The sequence below is a fragment of the Chenopodium quinoa genome, unplaced genomic scaffold (assembly GCF_001683475.1).
Source record: "Chenopodium quinoa cultivar QQ74 unplaced genomic scaffold, ASM168347v1, whole genome shotgun sequence".
In the NCBI taxonomy this organism is placed as follows: Eukaryota; Viridiplantae; Streptophyta; class Magnoliopsida; order Caryophyllales; family Amaranthaceae; genus Chenopodium; species Chenopodium quinoa.
Genome location: NW_018745540.1, coordinates 1,345,036 through 1,365,623, shown reverse-complemented (window position 1 = coordinate 1,365,623; position 20,588 = coordinate 1,345,036). Strand labels below are relative to the sequence as shown.

The window sequence follows — 20,588 nt, the reverse complement described above, 5'->3', positions numbered from 1 at the left end:
TTCTCACCCTCCTTACTTATACCAATTTACATGTCTGAAATCATTAGGACTTTTCAAGGATATCATGGGGGGTTTTGGTAAATGAAGGATATGACGATAATTATGGGATTGTGGTGGTAATAATCTATAAATTAGTAGAGCATAGTATGATTATAACCAAATAATATCAAATATTCCTTATAAAAAGTATTTCTTGATTGCACACTGAACTTTTATGTACACTGCCACCTTCTCTTTTTTTTTTCCATTTTTTTCATTTTTAGTTTCATGAATCTTAATGTTCAATCTATGTTGAATAGTCCATGTAACGAGTGTTCGACCAGTGGCTCCCAGTCCAGTTGGACCAAGGCACTAGGTTTTAAGATACCCCTAAGGATCTACTTACTCGAACTACTCAATCAACAGATAAAAACATCACACGTACTTAACTGCAAACCCTCACGAGACTTTACTCGTCCTCTAGGGGGACTTAGGGGTTTAAAGGGCTTGTTGAACGTGCTAAGTGTAACCGTGATTCCTACGACTGTGAGTTAGGTTTATTGCTTTTATAGGTTAGTTTTATTTAATTTGTTCGAGGGCGACCAAAGACTAAGTGGGGGGGAATTTGATAAGTGCATAATATACTATATTTTTAGTCCCTAATATTAGTCCAATGGCCGCTTTATATTGGTTATTTTATGATTTTATTTACTTTTATTATTTTAGATCTTATTTTATTCATTATTTTATTTTATAGTTATTTTTATAATAATTGATACTTAATTTTATGTTGTGTGTTTTTGGTAGGAAAGCAAGAGGAAAATAAATCCTATTTATGTTGCTATTCAAAGAATCATTTGCTATCATCAAAATATATGAAGAAGGAAGCAAGATACTTGCAGAATAAAAAAATAAAAAATAAATAAAGGAAAAGAAATAGAAACAAATGGGGCACATGACTTCCTGAAGAAAGCAACAAGCTACAACAACAACCAGCAAACAAAGATGAAATTTCGTTAAAACCGATGCTCCAAAACAACATATCTCAACTCCATGTTTATCTTCATCAAGCTCAAAATCCTTCTTCAACACATCTGAAATTCAAGGAAAGTGATGAATTCTTATCCTATTTCAAAAGTTTATCCTCCCGAACCCAAAAATCGGTAGCTGTTTTTGGCTATAAAAACCCCAAAACAATCATCTCAAAAACACACACAACCTAGCCGAAATATAACAACTACAAAGTAATTTAAGTGAGTTCGTGAATTGGGCAATTGGGGAAGAGAAGATAGCCGTTGGAGGGAATCTTAGTCTCGAATCCAAGGTAGAACAAGAATGACGGTGAATTTGGGGTCGAAGCCGGGTTTATTCGACAGTTCTTGGGAGTATAATTTATAAGTCTTCTTCTTTACTTTATTGTTCATATTACTTCTTGTTTAAATTATTTTGATAATTTGATGAAAAACTTGATGGGATTATTAGTATTACATTTGATTTTAAGTCATTTTTCAGTTTTGTTTAATTATTATTTGAACTTGCTTGTAATTTATTGATTAAATTACGATTATACATGTTTCTAGTGTGTGTATGGTTGTTAATTATTGTTTTCTATATGGTTTGGCTTAGTTTAAATCATATAGTCAAGTGACACCTAATTTATATGAGATCTGCGATTATGGTTTTATTTAGATTAGAGAGTAAGTTCAATCTAATTATTTTAGGCATTTATGTGATTAGAATAATTAGGACTAATGATGTCTCCTAGTTTATAATGCTTCCACCTCTAAATTATATGAGTTGCGATCATATTTGTATAAGTTAGAATGGTTTAGAGTCAACTTGGCTTAATTCGTAATTAACTAAACTTAAGGGATGATAGGGAGTCTTTGTTATCTTAGGCTCTAAAGTTAGTCTAGTAATTATAATTGGTGGTACTCAAGGCGAATTGTATGTTATTGCCAATAAACTATATCAAGTAAGAGCTATTCAATGGAATGGTTAGTTGTGTCGTCAATAGTAGTTTGGTTCCGTATTAGTTTTATTAGTTTAGTATCATCTTAAACAAACCCTCCCCCTCCCCCCCCCATTTTATGTACATATGTAAATAAATGTATAGTATGTAAATTTCCGTAATATATTGTAATTTAGTTAAAAGTTGATTTAAGAGTTAAAAGTCTCCTCGTGGGATCGACCCTTGCTTACCCTTTTACTAGTTGTTAATATTTTTGAAGGTTAAGTTAGGAAAATAAATATTTAATTTTATACGGTAAACGACACGTATCAAAATTTGGCGCCTTTGTCGGGGAGATTAATTTTAGTTCTTAATTAAAAAAAAAAAAAAGTTTTACTAATTTGCTATTGTTTGCTAGTATGACGATTGATTATGTCTCGTGAATTTAGCTTATTAACCAATGGAAATATAAATGATATGCAAATGAGTCATAGTGATATTGCATGTTTACTGGCCAATTTTTATTAACTCATATAAAAGTGGGTACGAAGACAAGAATATGTCATGTTTACTTATCAGTTTTTGCATGATATATACCTGTATCTTTGAGGTAATTGGGCTCCACCAATGAAAAATATCACCATATAGTTCCTGTTCACGTAGAAAAGTTAATTGAATGAACATTTTATGATCTTGCCCTTATTCTTGATGTTCTGTGTTTGATCAGAGTATAATATTGTAAGAATTGTTCTTAAACCTCTATTTTAGCATGTGTGGATCGGTCTAGCTGATGTATCATGCATGTATCATATGTCCTGGGAGTTTCCAGAAACATCTGACAGTGTATAAACTGGAGTAAAAGATATTTCTTGCACTTGAACTTTGAGTTATTAATCTACAGAAAAGTCCTATGAGATGCTAAAAGTTGACTGATACATTAGTGTTGGTAAACCTAGTCCTAAATCAGGAGAGCCATCTTGCTAAATAGGTTAGATGCCAATTTGAACAGATTCTATCTTTACATGCTATGTGATTTGAGTAGAAAAGTTTTAACTGCATACTTAGGACTAGCAATTCATTACCTCATGTTTAATTGCTATTGAAGTGACTATGATCACTTCCAAAGATATGTGAATTCTAAAGTCTGATTCTGCTTAAAAAAGTTTCTGAAGGTCTGACATGATAAGTAACTTGCTGATTTCTTTGGCATTATTTTATCTGTCCAACATCATGGTCATATGCTATGAAATTTCCAGGGATCTCTGAAAGTAAGGTTATCTGAGTAATATAATCTGATTGGAATTATTTTTTAGTAAAATGTGAGCAGGATTTATTTTGGGAATTTTCATATGAACTAATTTAATGGAATTGCATAATATATATCTTGATATACCCAGCTGCCTGATGCTTAATTGTTACTAAAATTCAGTATACTTACTGCCATAAGTCCATAACTACTGAACTTAACTGCCTTATTTGAATAACTATTCTCTGAATCCAGTAGCTTATAACTAGACAAAACTTATAGGGGTAATGAGATATATGGTATAGTTTGCATTATAAGTTAATTCCAGCCCCGGCACTAGCTCAGTTTGAACATGAAATCAATTTTTGCTATTAAGATCCAAGTTAACAGAGTTTTGACAGACTACTAACTTTCTACAAGATTGCTAGTTTCTTTATATGAGGTTTAAATGCTAATGAAAATGCAGTTTATTTATTGGTAGAAGCTAGTTGCATCTAAATCATCTTATCTTGGCTACTAAAATTTTTGTCCAGTAATGGATTTTTAAAACTTCTGCTGTAAATATTTCAAGTCTTTCTCATAAGTTCTGTTTTTCTTTATAGGTGTGTGAACGCGTACGATCCAAAAGCAAGACTTCTGCGCATTAAAGCATACATAGGCTTCCTAAACAAGGCTGAACCAGAGAAACTGCTTCACATTTTCAGTGCTGAACCAGCACTTGAATTAGAAGATCTGTTACCGATTGAATACAAGAGCATGGCAGAACGAACATTGAAAGAACTGGGAGCCCCGAGAACAAGAGAAGATCCACTTTGCATTGTCTTTTCAGAGCTAGAGAATCCTCTAAAGCTGAATTCAGGTTTCCTTAATCTTCTCCCTAAATTCTATGGGAACGCAGGTGAGAATCCTTATAGACACTTAAAAGAATTTAAGGTTGTATGCTCTTCTATGAATCCTTTTTCTTTGCAAGATCCCGCTAAAGAGTGGCTATATGAGCAACTTTCACCTAGTTCTATTAATTCTTGGGCAGAAATGGAAAAAGTTTTTCTTGAAAGATCTTTCCTGGTAGTCGTATTAGTTCTATTAGAAAGGAAATTTGTGGAATTAGGAAAAATAATAACGAATCTTTATATGAGTATTGGCAACGTTTTAACATACTTTGTTCATCTTGTCCACAACACCAAATAAATGAGCAACTACTAATTCAATATTTTTATGAGGGGTTGTTACCTAATGAGAGAGTTATGATAGATGCATCTAGTGGGGGGCATTAGTAGATAAAACACCAACCGAAGCTAGGAAGTTAATTTCTAATATGGCTCAAAATACTCAACAATTTGGCACTAGAAATGATGTTAAAAGAGTTAATGATGTGGACTTAAGTGGAATTAAAAGTCAATTACAAGAAAATGCTCAACAAATTGCTACTCTGACCACCTTAGTGTCTAAAATTGTTCCTGGTAATGAGTCTACAGCTAGAGTATGTGGTGTTTGTTCAGATTTTTCTCATGCTATTGATGAATGTCCTACTCTACAGAGTGAAGATGTCAATGCTTTAAATAACTTTCCTGGTCAATCTCAGAGGAAATATGACCCTTTTTCTAATACTTATAATGAAGGTTGGCGTGATCATCCTAACCTTAGGTATGGACCTAGACCACCATTTTCTCAATCTAATCAAACTAGGCCATTTGTTCAACAAAATTCACAACAACAATCTGGTTCATCATTAGAGGACTTAGTAAAACAATTGACTACCCAAATTGGACCTATATTATGCACTTATCAATGACCCTTCCCAAGTGATCTAACTCCTCATTCACAACAAAAACTCTATAGCATTTTTTAACCATGGGGGTCTTGAGTAACTTAGAGAACTCAAAAACAATCTTCTCATCGGCCACCTCACATGTAATGGTGTTGTTCTTGCAATTGATGACTTCCTTATAGGGATCATCTCTATCCATTGCTCAAAAACTTTATAGATGATGATCCCTATAAGGATGACTTCACCGAACAATCGGCCAATTGGATTGTCTTCCTTATAGGGATCATCACTATAATGTTTTTGAGCAATGGATAGAGGAATCAAACTAACACTTGCTCCTAGATCAGCTAAAGCACCCCTAGCTTCCATGTTCCCAATCTTTACCGGCAAAGTGAAACTTCCCGGATCTTTTTCCTTCTTGGGCATCTTATGTTGGACAAGTGCACTCACTTGATGGGGAAGAGTGATAAGCTCATCATTGAGCTTCCTCTTGTTGGTGAGAATATCTTTGAGGAACTTGAAGTATGAAGGCATTTGTGTGACAACTTCAATGAAAGGGAAATTGATATGAAAATTCTTCATCACACTAAGGAACTTTGCAAACTAATCATTCAACTTCCTCTCCGCAAGTCGACTGGGAAATGGAACCAGCCCATCAAGATTCCTAGCCTCACTAGGAGTTGAAGTTGTCTTCTCATCTTTAAGATTCTTCTCCTCCACACTTCCTTCTTTCTCAACAACCTTCTCTTCCTCAACTCTCTTGTCTTCACTTACACTCTCTTCTCCTCCCTTCTTTTCCTCACTAACCCCCTCCTTTGGACCTTCGTAGGATGTACCCGATCTCAATGTGATTGCCTTGCAAGAGTCGGTTTTTATGTTGTGGGATGGGTTAGTTTGTGGTTGTCAGGGTAGAGTAGAAGGTGAATTGAAAGGGACTATCTCGGCCAATTGAGCTAATTATGGATCAACCATCTTTTTATGAGCCTTGACCTCTTGCATTTGTTGATTCATGGCTTGAAGTTGTTGAAGAATTTGGGTTTGTGTAGAATCGGGTTGAGATGCTTGCCCTTGGCTCCTTTGAGACACTTGATTTTGATTGTTGTATTGGTTTTGGTTGTTGTATTGGTTGTTCCTTGGGTAGTTACCTCTTGGGTTTTGGTTTTGAAATGGAGGTGGGTTTTGGTATTGAGGATTGGAGTTATATGATGGTTGAGCTTGTTAACTCCATTGTTGAGGTTGAGATGCAAATCCGGGTGGTGGTTGCCTCCAAGCTACTCCACTACCACTTCCCCTATATCCATCTTGCCTTGTGTTTTATGCTGCCACATGCTCGGGGCTTAAACCTCCACAATAAGATGTATCGTGGTTTGTACCACCACAATTTTGACAAGAGAAAGAATTGACTTGAGATGAGCTTATCCCACTATTAACACTCGTATTCGACTTTGCAAGCCCTTTTGTCAAAAGCTCAATTTGATGTTGCAATTGATCAACCTTCTCCAATTCATACATCCCACCTTTCCTTGGTGCATTCCTCCTTCTACCACCCCAAGAGTAGTTCTTTGCTACCTCTTCAATTGTTGCTTCAACTTGATTTTGGGGGATCTTAATAAATTGTCCACCCGCCCCCACATTCAAGTTAGCTCTAGACATAGGTTCCAATCAATCATAGAAGAATCGCATGAGCAAACTTTGATTGTATTCATGGTGATGACATGCTTGTACCAACTCTTTGAACCTTTCCCAAGCTTCACTAAGACTCTCATCCGCTTCTTGTTCAAATGATGCAATCTTCCTTCTCATTTTGGCGGTCTTTTCCTCGGAAATGAACCTCTTCAAGAATGTCTGGACTATCTCTCTCTATGTTATGAGAGAATTTGGCTTGACTTGCTTGAGCCACTTCTTTGCTCTACCCGAAAGACATTGTCGAAATAAGTGCATACAGATATACTCTTGAGAAACTTGATTGGTTGGAATCATGGCACAAAGCTCAGGGAATCTATCAAGGTGCTCAATAAGATCTTCACTTGGAGAACCCGAAAATTGCTCCGCTTGTACCATCCTTGTGTATTGGGGATGAATGGTGAAATTAGTTTCCGCGACGGGTAGAAAAATCCCTCCCGTGAGCTCGTAATCCTCTGGATTTCTAAACTCACGAAACAAAACATCATCTTCTTCTGCCGTCATTGCCTCACTTTGAGAACTCGAAGACCAAGAATCACTCTCACTCTTAACAATAACACCAAGTCCTCGCGTCTCTTCTTGATAAAGTTTACGGACTTGCCTCAATGTATGTTGATCTCGTGGTCAATGTAATGTGTTGGTGGTCCTTCAGACCTCCTTAGCATCCACTAAAGCTAAGCAAACAATTAGCAATGACTAGCAAGAGAGTAAATGAACAAAAACGAAAAGCAACAAATCCAATAACAACATAATAAGAGTGCAAAACTAGTCGTTTCCCCGGCAACGGCGCCAAAATTTTGATCGCCGGATAATCGGTCGTGTCTACTATCCTAAATCAAATCAACAATTTATATTCCTAACCTAACTCTATCAAGCTCACACTAGATAGTGGCAAGCTAGGGTCGAAACACAAGGAAACGGGACATTGCACAATCAAAGTGGAATTAAGAATCTATTGCAAGAAAGTAACAAGGGGTATTTTGATTGTTTTTGTGAATTCTATGATCAAATTAACTGCTAGAAAGATTAAAGCAAGCAAATCAAGAAAGTTCAAACTAGAAACACTAAAATAAGGATGGAAAACTATATTTGAGAGAAATATGATCAAAACACTAGGGAGAGGGGGTTTCAATCATGATCAACTAAGACAACAATGAAATAAACATGGATTCATGCCAAGGAATACAAATTCTACTCAAATAATTCATTCCCATGCAATTACTCAAGCAAATTGATGAAATAGATCAAAACTAAACTAGATCATTCCCATGCATCTAATTTATAACTCAAAGATTAGAATTAAAGGTGCACATCAATAACTCCAAGCAATTTAAGCACAAAATCATCAACTCAAGGCTAAATCCAATCAATCATCAATATAATCCCAATCAATTATGATCTTCACCCCCTTCCCTAGTTAGAAATCTAAGTTAGTAAAGAGAAAATAGCCATCACAACTACACTAAGCATGGATTCAATCTTAACAAAGCTAAACATGATTCAAATTCAAAGGAAAAAGCAATCAAACAAGTAAAATCAAGGAAATGGATGGAAATCAACACCGTCAAAAGCAATTAACCCAAACAAAAGCTAAGAGTAAATAGATTACTACTATGAAGCTCGATTGATGAAGAAAACATGAAATACTTGCATTGAATTGAGGAAAACTTGAAGAAATCTTGATTACAATGATGAAACTTGAAGAGTAAGCAACTTTCTCTCTCTAAAAATACTAGAGTTTCTCTCACTACAAAGTTCTAATTATAATTGGAAAATAGCCCCCTAATAAAATTCAAGAAAAAGTCTATTTATAGTTCCTAAAGAAATCGGAAATAATGAACTAAGAAGAGCCCTCTCAAACAATGTCGCGCCCTCTCCAAGCTGGGTACGAAGTTGCGAAACCCACGAAGCCGCGCCCGCAGGATACTGTTGGAGAGTCATCTCCCAATTGGGGAGAGGTTGCAGCTGTGAAACATGGGAAACAAAGCAACGAATAGCCCCATCTGTGTCCTTATGAGCCGCGCCCGCGGGTGACTAGGGAGAGCCCTCTCCAAGGGCGCGGCCAGCCTTCTATAGGTTCAGAAGATGAGCTCCAATGCATCATGTCCGCGCCTGTGGCCTGGATACCCGCGCTCGCAGCTCCCTGCAGAGCTGCGTGCCTTCTCTGTTGAGCATCTCATTAGCTCCTTTAACTCCATCCAAGAGTGCCAAAAACCTTCAAAATCAACAAAGAAAAGATATAAAACAAAAAAAAAAGATAAAAGAAGAGGAAAATCACGAGAAAGAACAAAAATAACCAAAACAATTGTAAAAACGGCTAGAGAAGGCGCAAACAAGTGACAAATGGGGGAAAATCATTAATAAAAAGGGCTAAATAGTGGCATAAATGCCACTCATCATATTGAAACAATTATCTTATAGTCGTAATCACTATAAGAAGAAAAAGAAAATTGTATTAAGATATTTATCTTAACACTTAATCACGAAAATCTGTCATTTCGTCACAATGAAGGAGAATATAGCGATGTGCTTGCTCTAGACTTTTAGCATCTAAACGAGCACTTATCTTTGCTCCAATGACTCGACCACCAGAATTAAATAAGTAAGCACATGTGTCTAGAATATGATCATTTATTTTTACCCTATAAAACATGGTCTCAAGTTCTTCCAAGTATGTTGAACAAAAGTTAATAGTCTCTTCTAAATGATAGCCTTCTGCTATTGACCCTTCTGGTTGAGCTTTATTAATCACAAACGATTTCAGATGGGCTAAATACCTATACCAAATATAATCTAAGCATGAGAAATACAATTACATATAACCATTAGATAAATTGAATATATAGATTTAAATCTCTAACCTTTCAATAGGATACATCCACCTATATTGAACAGGTCCACCAATCTTAGCCTCCTCTACTAAATGAATGACTAAATGAACCATAATTGTAAAAAACGTTGGCACAAACTCTATCTCCATCTTGCAAAGAGTTAAAACAATTTTGTTTGTATCCATTTAACTCTTTCACATCAAGAGTTGTAAAACAAACAATTTTGAAAAAGGATGATAAGTCTAACACCAAATCTACAATTTATGTAACTCTTGATGCTCGTAGAGCTACAGGTAAAAGATCTTGCATTATAACATGGTTGTCATGACTCTTTAAATTCTGAAGTTTCTTTTGTTTCATATTCAAACATAGAGACAGATTAGAACAATATCCATCCAGAACTCTTAATTTCTGGAATACCTTCAAGAATCTTTCTTTGTCCTCTTTAGACATGGAGTAAGTGGCAGGAAGCATAATTGATTGCCCATTAGGATTAGTTTGAATCCAAAGGTGTGGCTTAATTCCTTCATTTTTCATTCTCTCTCTAACTTTTTCAGTGTCTCGGCTTTTCTTATCTATATTTAGTAAAGTGGACAAAAATCTATATTTTGTAAAGTGGACAAAAAATTGACACACATTTTTTTCAATGTGCATAACATCTAAATATGACGAAGAGTGTTATGCTCCCAATAAGGCAAATTAAAAAATTTGCTCCTTTTAGTCCATAAAACATCATCGTCGCCATCATCATCATCGGCAGCATCATCCTCTTGTCTTCCTCTCTTTTTCTTGGATTTCTTTTTCCCTGTTCCATATGTATATTCAACCCTTTCTTGTTGAATTTTTAGTTCTGTCCCTGGTTGGCGTGTTGGAGAAAGGCCATACTCTTGTTTCCCATCAAACAAATGGGCTTGAGATCGATAAGGGTGATTAATGGGCAACCACTTGCGATACCCTTTGTAACAAATCTTACCATCCAAAGTATCAGTGGCACATGTTGGGCATGCACGATAACCTTTTGTGCTCCACCCTGATAACATTGCATACGCTGGAAAATCGTTGATAGTCCACATTAGAGCAACACGGAGCTTAAAACTCTATTTTCTGTAAGCATCAAATGCATCTACTCCTTCCCATAATAATTTCAACTCATCCACTAAAAAGACATCAATGTCAATTTCTGGACTTGATTTTCCAGGAATTATAGAGGAAAGAATAATTGATGGTCGTTTAATACATAACCATGGTGGAAGATTGTAAATCATCAATACCACTGGCCATGTACTATATGTGGTGTTCATTAAGCGATAAGGATTAGACCCATCACAAGCAAGCCCTAACCTTACGCTTCGAGGATCAGAAGAAATTCAGGATATTTATCATCAAAGTCTTTCCTGGTTAAACCATCTGCCGAATGCCTTAGTTTACCTTCCTTTTTCTCGCGATCCTTCTCATGCCATATCATACCTTCTGCGGTTTTAGATGACATGAAAAGTCTTTTAACCTCGAGTTAAATGGGAAGTATCTAAATACTTTTGCGGGTTCATATTTTTTTGTATCATTATTTTCCCCACCACCTGTATTTCCTTCTTTAGACTTTGTTAACTTCCATCTTGAAGCATTACATACGTGACATTTATCCTTGTCCGAAAATTCACCCCCATAGAGAATGCAATTATTCGGTCAAGCATCAATTTTTTCATACCCAAGACCCAAGTTATTAATTAACTTCTTAGATTCATAATAGGATGATGGGAACTCCATGATTTGAGGAAATGCTTCAATTAGAAGTTCAAGAATCATTGTAAGGGACTCGGCAGACAAATGATGCATACACTTTATGTGAAACATGCGCAAAAGAAAAGAAAGTTTATAGAAAGTCCTACATCCGACATATAATTCCTTATTTGAAGCTTCTTATAGTCTCCCAAATTTATCATTTTCCTTATCATTCATTACTTGTGTTGGGGATGGGGTTGGCTCTTGCTCAATTTGATCTTCTAACATTTGATCACTAGATGCATCATGCTGTACAGGCTCATTCACAGAGGGGATATTAACACCAAAAGCATCTCCTAATAGGCCTCTCATATCATCTCTACCTAAAACCCCGTGTTGGCCACTTTGGGCTACCTGACTAGTGCTTCCAGCAACTTTGCCAACCAACCTACGCTGATCATTTAATATTCGCTCAAGAGCACCTCCTCTACCATGAAAAATCCATTTCCTATACTGCTTGTCAAAACCTTTAAACAATATATGCTCCTCTATTCTTGTATTGTAAGCCATTTTTTTACCCTACATTTCTTACAAGGGCAAAGCACTTTTCCTTCTACAAGACCTTCTTTAGCTAACTCAATGAATTTAATAGTTCCGGCACAATAAGTTGGATGATTATTTGGAAATTCTACCCAACTTGTATCCATATCCATGTTTTTCCAAATAATACTATCCTTACATAAAAAAATTGAAAATAAATAAAACAAGCAATGAAGCATAAATATTTATTTTAGTTACTATATTATGAACAAGTATAATCTACACAAAAGTAGACTTAAGCATATAAAAAAAATTACAAGGAAGTGTGAATAAATTTACTATATAATGAAAATGTATCAGCTTTACAAATTAGAGTTAAGCATATAAATTAAATAAAGTGAAACATGAATAAATTTGAATTATTAGCTATAATAAATTAGCTTATTGGACAAAATTATTAGCATATAGTTATAATACAACAATTACTTAGATAATTTCACTCATGCTCACAATCATTTTTTTTACTGAATATTATCCATTAACTTTCATGAAAGTTATACTTGCAATTATTTAAAAAGATGAAATCAAACTCGTTACGGAGCAACAGTCAAATTATGCTCTAATAATAATTATATTACCCACCACAATCTTAGGCCTTCCATTACTTAAATATACAAACTAGTTAACAATGAACCCCAACTTTTATTCACAATTAACAAGCACCAAAGTTTGGCATAACTACTACCAAGGATAACTTAGAGTAACACGTGTTTCCTACTTTGGTATCACAACTCCATCACATAAATCTCATATAATTACAATTCTGCTTGGAGTTATTTCTACTAAGCTCTTACTTGTTGATATTTAAATGAGGCAAAGCTAATAGTTTTCAGACATTCTGTTGTCTATAATGGTTTCTGGGTTGCACTACTTTGTTAACTAGTAGCTACAGATATCAACATGCCATATCAGGTTTTCATGAGAAATCGCTCTATGGGCGAAAAAAATTATAAAAATAATAAAAAATAAATAAAAATCGGCAATCAAGTTTTAATTGACAAAGTTTAGCTAAATTCAATACAAATTACATGTATTACTCGTTTTAATTGAAGACCGTAATTTTTTAAGATGTATTACTCATTTTAACAGACAAAGGATAGATAATTGAAATATATAGAAGCCCAAAATGAATCAAATACAGATTGCATGTAGAAAAAATAAAGAAAAATAGAATTCACAAGAAGGAATTAAACAATTAGATACCCAGAAATCAATTCAAGAAAAGAAAAAAAATGACTTCTTACCTCTCAATCTGAACTGAATTTTGACGTTTTCGGCAAAGAAACCCCAAATTATCTATGAATTGGTCTTCAGTAGCTAGGTTGTAGAGATCTTGACTTGTTGAATTTTAGGAATTGAATGAAAATAATCGCCCCTAATTTCCCAGCTTTAGGGTTATTTCACCAGACCACTTTCTATCTCTCTCTCCTTTTTTTTTATTTTTTGTTTGTGTTGTAGTATAAATAAGTGCCGCCTCTTTTTGGCAATTAGAGTTGTAGCGCCAATTTAAATTTCATGTCCCGTCTAATAACTTGAAAATTTAATTGGGATAAATCATCGACACTATAAAGTGAGGAATAAAGTGTCGGAATTACAAGGAAAATAAACTTAAACAGCGACAATTTATAGTGTCGGCAAAAAATTGTAAGAAAAGTAAGGGTTTTGTAGTAGTGAAACTACAATTATACTGTGCTTAGCTTCCTGACCTAAATGCATTCATTGATCGTGTCACATGATATAATTGTCCTTAGCCTCCTGGCCTAAGAACATTCATCATGCATACATTAGTTTCAAGACGAGTGATTCAATTTGACAAGAAGAAAATCCATGCGATTCAACGCGCTTTTGCTCAAGGAGGAAGTTCAAACCTTCTTCCCATTTTTAATCAGTTTCTCTTTTGGGGAAGTTCAAAAAATTTTCTAAAATTTTTTATTTTGGAGAAGTTCAAAACTTTTCATCGAGGGAAGTTCGAAAACTTTTACTTCATTTTTCACGTCTTTCTCTTTCAGGAGAAAGTCAGTACCCTCCACTCATGACAAAAAATGACGGAAATTTTTTGCTTTTGCATTTTCATTTGCTTATGTCTGCGCACTCACTCAAACTATACATATACACACACAATCACAAGTCATACACATGTCATGTCATGTCAAGTCAACCTTGGTCAAGTCAGTTGGTCAAGTCAATCACAATCTATGCGAGTCCCTTGGCAAATTCTATTTTGCAGTCGAACAATCATCAATCAGACATTTATCAAACACCTAGCAATCATCTCCCAAGCGCGGACGATTCACGTTGCAAGGTTCTCGAGACACAGAGACTTGTAATTTCTCATCAACAGACAAGTTTTTCCTGAGGTGCGGAAAATTGTCAATCGTTGCACACTTTTCAAGGCGTAGAAGTCGGCGATTGTGTCCCAAGGCGTGGACACTTAGTGTTATTCGCGGAGTATGGAATTTCACTTGTGAGCTACTCAAGGCGTAGGAGATCACGATAGGGTTCCCCAGGCGTGTAAACTATCTCATATTAGTCTTCCTGAGGCGTTGAAGATCATCAATCAGTAGGCTGCTCGAGGTGTAGGAGTCTACGACATGTTGCTCGAGGCGTGGAAACTTGTCACCTTTCACTTGTGAGTTGCTCGAGGCGTAGGAGCTCATGATAGGGTTCCCGAGGCGTGGAAACTATCTCATATCAATCTTCCCGAGGCGCGGAAGATCATCATTCAGTAGGTTGCTCGAGGCGTAGGAGTCTACGACGTTTTTCTCGAGGTGTGGAAGCTTGTCACCTTTTATCTAGTGGATCGCTCGAGGCGTAGTGGTTTACAATATAATTCCCGAGGCGTGGAAACTTATCACTTTTCATTTGTGAGTTGCTCGAGGCGTAGGAGCTCACGATAAGGTTCCTGAGGCGTGGAAACCATCTTATATCAGTCTTCCCGAGGCGCAAAAGATCACCATCCCAGTAGGATGCTCGAGGCGTAGGAGTCTACGACATGTTTCCCGAGGCGTGGAAGCTTGTCACCTTTTATATAGTGGATCGCTCGAGGCATAGTGGTTCACAATAGAAATTCAAAGGCGTGAAAAATTATCATCCGGTGGATTTCTCGAGGTGTAGAAAACTACCAAACGTGTTTGTTTCCATGCACTGGTGTCAGATACGCGTTTTATACCCTTTACTCTCTTATATGTGGAACTAACGTTTTTCTGCAGGTATCGGCGTATACAGAGTGATTTAGGATCGCAGAACGTCTTAAATCATTCTCCGCCCCAATCGACTACTTTGACTATCGTTTTCGAAACTCACGTTTCTACAAACTCAGTCAAAGTGGGGGCTTCTATAGACATCTAAAAATGTCTCCCCAAAATCAAACCCGATGATGAACAACCTTTCACCGCCATTATTGGTTGGGGCGAGTATTTAATCTCGAGAGTGCTTAAAATCCATATTCTATCAAACACGGCTTACAAATCAGTCAACAAATCAGTCCAAATGTTTAGTCAAAGCACAGTCCAACCCTCATATCAGCCAAAACATTCTAATCCATTTCGTTATGTTTATTAATTAAGCTCGATTAATAAGTATTAAAGCCCTAAGGCTAGAATAAGTCCGTAACACTGAAACGGCGCCTAATTTATCACGTGCTTGATGCTTAATAAAAAGATAAAATGAAGTTAGATTGAACAGGAAACCTTGTTTGCCGCACCACGGCAGATTTTGCCGTGACACGACAAAATGCACTATGTCACGGCAATTTGACGGCAATTTACGCCATGACACAGCAATTTCTAGGGTTTTCTCTGCGGCACTTTTCATTTCTAGGGTTTTGTGCCTCACCCCTCACAGTTTCTCTATAAATACGAGGCTGATTTCTCAGTTTCGGGGCACTAAAAATCACACTCTCTCTCTCTTATACTCTAGCCTAAATACTAACCTTCCCTATTCTTCCATAATACATACCTTAAGCACTCCCTAAAGTCCGTACTTTACTCGAAATTCTAAACTTAAACCAAGGCGTGAAAGGTAGAACTGTTTGAGGGTTTGGTTTTGGGGAGACATTTTTAGGTGTCTACATATCCGTTCGATTTTCGGTTTGGATTTAGGCCAAATCCAATCCGAAATATAATTCGGTTTTCAATTTTTCAATTCGATCCAAATTTTTCTCCCAATACAATTCGATCCAATCTGAATTAAGATTCGGTTATTTGGACCCACTCCGAAAATTTGAATTGAAATACATTAATTTTTGAAGCCTATTACCATTAAAAAAATAAAAATGCATTAACCTTAATTTTAATACAAGTTTTCAATATTAATAATTAAAATAAATAGTTCAACATCAAATCATTAATTAATTAATACAAGTCTTCAAAACAGTCAACATCAAGCCAATAATTTATTTAATTGTTATAGTGAGTATTTGGGCTAAACTTCAGAAGCCTAATCATAAAACAGAGTAGTCCATATTCATAAAAATTTAATTTTACAATTAGGTTTTCGATTTTATTCGGATCCAATAGTTAGGGTCAATCAGATCCTATTCGAAAATCCGAATTTTCAAAAAATCTCAATCCGTTTTGAAGTTCGTATATGATCCAAATTAATAATTCGGATTGGATTTCAGTATCAATCTGAATTATGGACACCCCTAACTAGCTATCACCAATTGGGTATGGAACCTCGTTTGTGGATCAAACTCTCCATTTTCTTGTTTTGGTTGTCTAGACCCCTTTCATATAATTTTAAAATTTAACAAGGATAATTTATAATTCTCCTATTAGGAAATTGTATAACTGATATTGATTACTCCGACACTCCGTAGGTTATCTATTGTATAAATATAGTTGATGACTAATTCAATAATCTTTTCAGGGTATACATGCTCCACCCTGAGAAGATTAAATTAGTAGTGAAGAAAAATCAATGCCCGAAATTGCGGGAAAGAGGCGCACCATAAAGATAAGCCGACATAGCAAGGTGTACAACTAGTTCAATACTCAAAACAACACAAAGTAAGATCACACAATCACACCGCCTAGCCAGTGGGCACGGGGTGGCCGTGTAATTCCAGGTCGTAATGTGTTGGAAATCAGCAGCACATTGCCAGCTTTTAAGCCTCATTATTTGTAGACTTTGAATATTATTATTGAACTGGATTTTTGCATTTTGTAAAAAAATCTGGCACCACTACACTATGTTTAAGTGGGGTCTTTCGTCTTTGTGCCTGATGAAGACAATTAATGTTAAGACCAAGAAAATCCCGCGTCTTACGTTATACTTATACCACTTCCACTCGTTTTTAAAGCTTTCTATCATTATCTAATTACTTATACTATGCTCTTCACCTTTGTGACTTTGTAATTTATAATTTGTATAGATCCGACCACAAGAGGAAATTGGGAAAGGAATAAGAACTAAATTAAAATTTTTGTCATTTAGTAAAATATTTTATGTAATTTTGTTTATCTCTTTAGAATTATAAAAAAGTGTAAAATATCAACTAAAATATACTCGTCAGTCTTTAGTTATTAGCACTAGACTCAATCATCTCACAGGTAAACCAGTATTGTTATGTAGGCCATGCTCTTGAGAAATGGGAGGGAGGGGGTGAGGGAAGATAAGGGAATCTCCACCCCTAAGAACCACAACTTGTAGGAATCTAACCCATGACCTTGAGATTATGAGATGAAACTCCTACCAACTAGGCCAAGTATTACTTGGTTTTAATATATTTTAATTAGTATCGTAATTTTTTTCTAATAGGATTATACTTTATAATACTCCTTCTGTTCATATTACTCGTTACAATATTCATATTCTACTAGTCTGTAACATTTTTTACACTTTTGTTAGGATTTATAGAACTGAACCCAATCCTAATTTTCTGCATCTATTCATATATTTTGATAATAATAATTAGTTAAAGACGATCTCACACACTCTAATTCAATTAACCAATAAAAGGACAAAAAAAATTCACTCTTGCTAGTTAAATCTTTCTTTATAATAAAATTACAATTGATTGATAATGTATACCTTAAAACATGTATCATGATCAATATGTCTTACTAGTATTCAAAGATGGAGGAAATATTATCTCCCTTAATTGGGGTCCATCCTTCAGACAGGTATACATCTTGAATATGTATGTATGTCCTCCAAAAATCCAAAATACATTACTTTTTTATATAATTCTTATATTCCTATTTTATTAAAGTTGAGTTTGACCCAAATCATCACTACTATTTTCCTACACCTTTCCAATATAGATCATGGAACAAAAAGTAGATACACAAGATATACTTTATTTATTAGCACCAAAGAAGTACGTAGAAATCAAAAGATGTAACGGTTCTATAATAACGGTTTTGATTAGAATTCAATAAAGTAAAGAGCATCTTCAATCGATCTAGATCTATAAGAAAATATTTCCTTCATATCGTTAGTTGAGTAGTGCAATTCTATCATTGTAAAGGTGAGACATTGATCTAGCAAGGGTCTATAAAGTGTCGACAGTGATATTCCTTTTCTTAGAAGTGCATGAATTTCTTATTTTAATACTTCATTAGAGAAGATTGTATGAAGGTACACGGTGGGGCACACAAAAAACTCGATTCTACAGAGATATGAGACCTTAATCTTACATCCTAGGAAAACTTGGGAGAGTGGACTTACCACAATCGACATTTCAAACTAAATTTCATGTAATCCATATCATACTTCTTATGTTCACTGCAAATAATATAACACCTTATTTACTTGATATACTTTGTATAAAGTAATTGCGCAAAAAATATATAAAAATGAAGTTTTATATAGAGCAAGGAAAATTGCTTACGATTTTGCATGATAGGTCTTAAAAGTCCTTGTTAAGACCTTTCTTATAATAAATGTTACAAAATCAAGCTGCGGCTACTAACTAATAAAGTAGCTAGTATTATTTTTGCATATACCAAATCTCATACTCCTTGCCCTGCCCCTTAGCACTATTCTTACCAAGCTATATCCTCTAAAAAGAATACTTATCATATAATTAATTATTGATTTTCAATCCTTAATCATATAAATAATTATTAGTAGCTAGCCATTAAATTAATTAGCATAATCTAGTAGTTACTACAAATTCCAAGTCACAATTAGTTAACTTGGTTAATACCTATTGACGTAATTAGTTGCATAACAAGGCGGCGGAGATAGAGTACTATGAGCAACCGTGTTTGCCACCCTTCTGTTGGAATTAAGTTGTTTGTTGTTGTTGTTCGATTTCGCGGTATACGATTGTGATGAACGCTTTGGTTGTCTAGATTTCCTCCTTGGCTGAGATGATTGTGGGATAAATACACCAGTTCCTTTGCTCATAATTTCTCTCCTACAATTTTGTTGGTACAAGTATTGTGATGGCATTATAGGTGGATGATGAATCATTGATCCTAAATATTCCTGTAAATCCAACCAATAACAAAAAAAATTAATTAAAACGTGCACTTTTGTAAAAAAATATTACTCCCTTCATTTCTAAAAGACTTTTCCAAACGAACAGAGTACTTTGTATAAGGATAATTAGTAACTCGAATTTACAAATAACTGTATTTTGAGAAAAATAAATGGTTATATCTCGTTTATAAAAACTAAAAGCAATAGTCGTTTAATAAAGGAAGTGTAATGAAATATTAAGCACGTAATTAAGAACAGACCATTAGCAAGTCTTTCTAGTCAACTGTTCGAGCTTGAATTTTAGTTCATTTATAATGTACAAATTAATTTCTCAATATTATCATTTTGTAGAGAAAAAAATCATAATTTGACTCCTTGTTTTTCTAGATAAGATTATTAAGTTAACAAGCCCCAAGTTAGTAAACCGGATATATATTACCACTTAATTATAACTAATTAATTACAAAGCCTCAAGTACATAATGATTTTATTATATATTTCGATGCTTACTTCGTATGGACTATGGAGTATATCATAGGACAGGTAACAACTTTTCCTCAACTGATTAATGAATCTTATTTACGAGAAAAAACAGAAGAAAATTAAAAAAAAAAAAAAAAAAAAAAAGAAAAAAAAAAAAAAACACCAAAACAAAGGATTGAAGATGAGAAGTACCTGATGAGAAATCGAATGAAAATGGGCAACCGGATAATGATCGTTGTTATCGTTGTCGTCGTCATCTATCAAAAGACAGATTTGCCTATTTAAATCAGCAAAATAAAGATCATCTTCTAAGGCAACTTCCAAAGCCATTTTAACTTCAATTCAAAAACTTCTTGCTTCTTTTTAGTACTTTTTCTTTTGTTGTTCTAGATTATATTAGTGATCTTTTTTGAATGGGAGAGGAGAATAAAATGAGACTTATAAATAAGAATGATAAATGAAGGGGGGGTCATGTGAGTTGGAGCACATGAGGGGTATAGCTATCAGCTAGTGGTAAATGCCGTGTTCGGGGTCGAGTTTGGGTCGGGTTTAAATTTGCGGTAATGCAAGAGGGGAGTGTGGTGGAGGGTGTTGGACGATCTGTCTACAGAAAAAAGGGCCCACAAAAATGATGGGTACAAGTTGGGGGATATTATATCCAGTTGGAGATTGCTAAAGATGGTGATAAGTAGCCGGCAAAGCTCCACAACGATGTTACATCCATCTGATCTTTTAAAGATATTAGATAGATAGATAGAACTTCATCATCTATCTTGTTTGTGTAATTAAATACTTGGTTGTAGGTTGATGTTTTTATATCCTTCATATCCATTTGAATTATTGATTGTGGTTTTTAATATTCAACCCAAGTGGGTCCTACTTTGGTGTGAAGAAGTT

General features: G+C 35.0%; 2 protein-coding genes across 4 annotated transcripts; one reads left to right on the top strand and one right to left on the bottom strand.

Moving 5' to 3' along the window:
- Positions 1–500: 500 nt before the first annotated feature.
- On the top strand, positions 501–17,049 carry LOC110716030. 3 transcript variants are annotated; one of them, XM_021894664.1, is made up of 3 exons: positions 501–1,364; positions 3,779–4,074; positions 16,647–17,049. In XM_021894664.1, the coding sequence occupies exons 1-3, from the start codon at positions 1,315–1,317 to the stop codon at positions 16,679–16,681; spliced, it is 381 nt and encodes a 126-aa protein (XP_021750356.1). In that variant the 5' UTR covers positions 501–1,314; the 3' UTR covers positions 16,682–17,049. The 3 variants fall into 3 exon arrangements, 2 of the variants coding, with proteins under 2 accessions (XP_021750356.1, XP_021750355.1); XR_002510367.1 differs by lacking the exon at positions 16,647–17,049 and having other exon boundaries at positions 501–1,377; positions 3,779–5,376; XM_021894663.1 differs by lacking the exon at positions 16,647–17,049 and having other exon boundaries at positions 3,779–5,376.
- Positions 17,050–18,570: 1,521 nt separating this feature from the next.
- Positions 18,571–20,477, bottom strand: LOC110716031. Its single transcript, XM_021894665.1, has 2 exons — positions 19,884–20,477; positions 18,571–19,214 (listed from the first exon to the last, which is right to left on the bottom strand). The coding sequence occupies exons 1-2, from the start codon at positions 20,019–20,021 to the stop codon at positions 18,924–18,926; spliced, it is 429 nt and encodes a 142-aa protein (XP_021750357.1). The 5' UTR covers positions 20,022–20,477; the 3' UTR covers positions 18,571–18,923.
- Positions 20,478–20,588: the final 111 nt, after the last annotated feature.

What these genes read in the sequence shown, in the direction of transcription:
- LOC110716030 (XM_021894663.1), top strand. Translation starts at nt 1,315, where the DNA reads ATGACGGTGAATTTGGGGTCGAAGCCGGGTTTATTCGACAGTTCTTGG. An exon ending in TTATTCGACAGTTCTTGGGA is followed by an intron (nt 1,365 to 3,778) that starts GTATAATTTATA and finishes TTTTCTTTATAG; the next exon opens with GTGTGTGAACGCGTACGATC.
- LOC110716031 (XM_021894665.1), bottom strand. Translation starts at nt 20,021, where the DNA reads ATGGCTTTGGAAGTTGCCTTAGAAGATGATCTTTATTTTGCTGATTTA. An exon ending in TTCATTCGATTTCTCATCAG is followed by an intron (nt 19,215 to 19,883) that starts GTACTTCTCATC and finishes TTGGATTTACAG; the next exon opens with GAATATTTAGGATCAATGAT.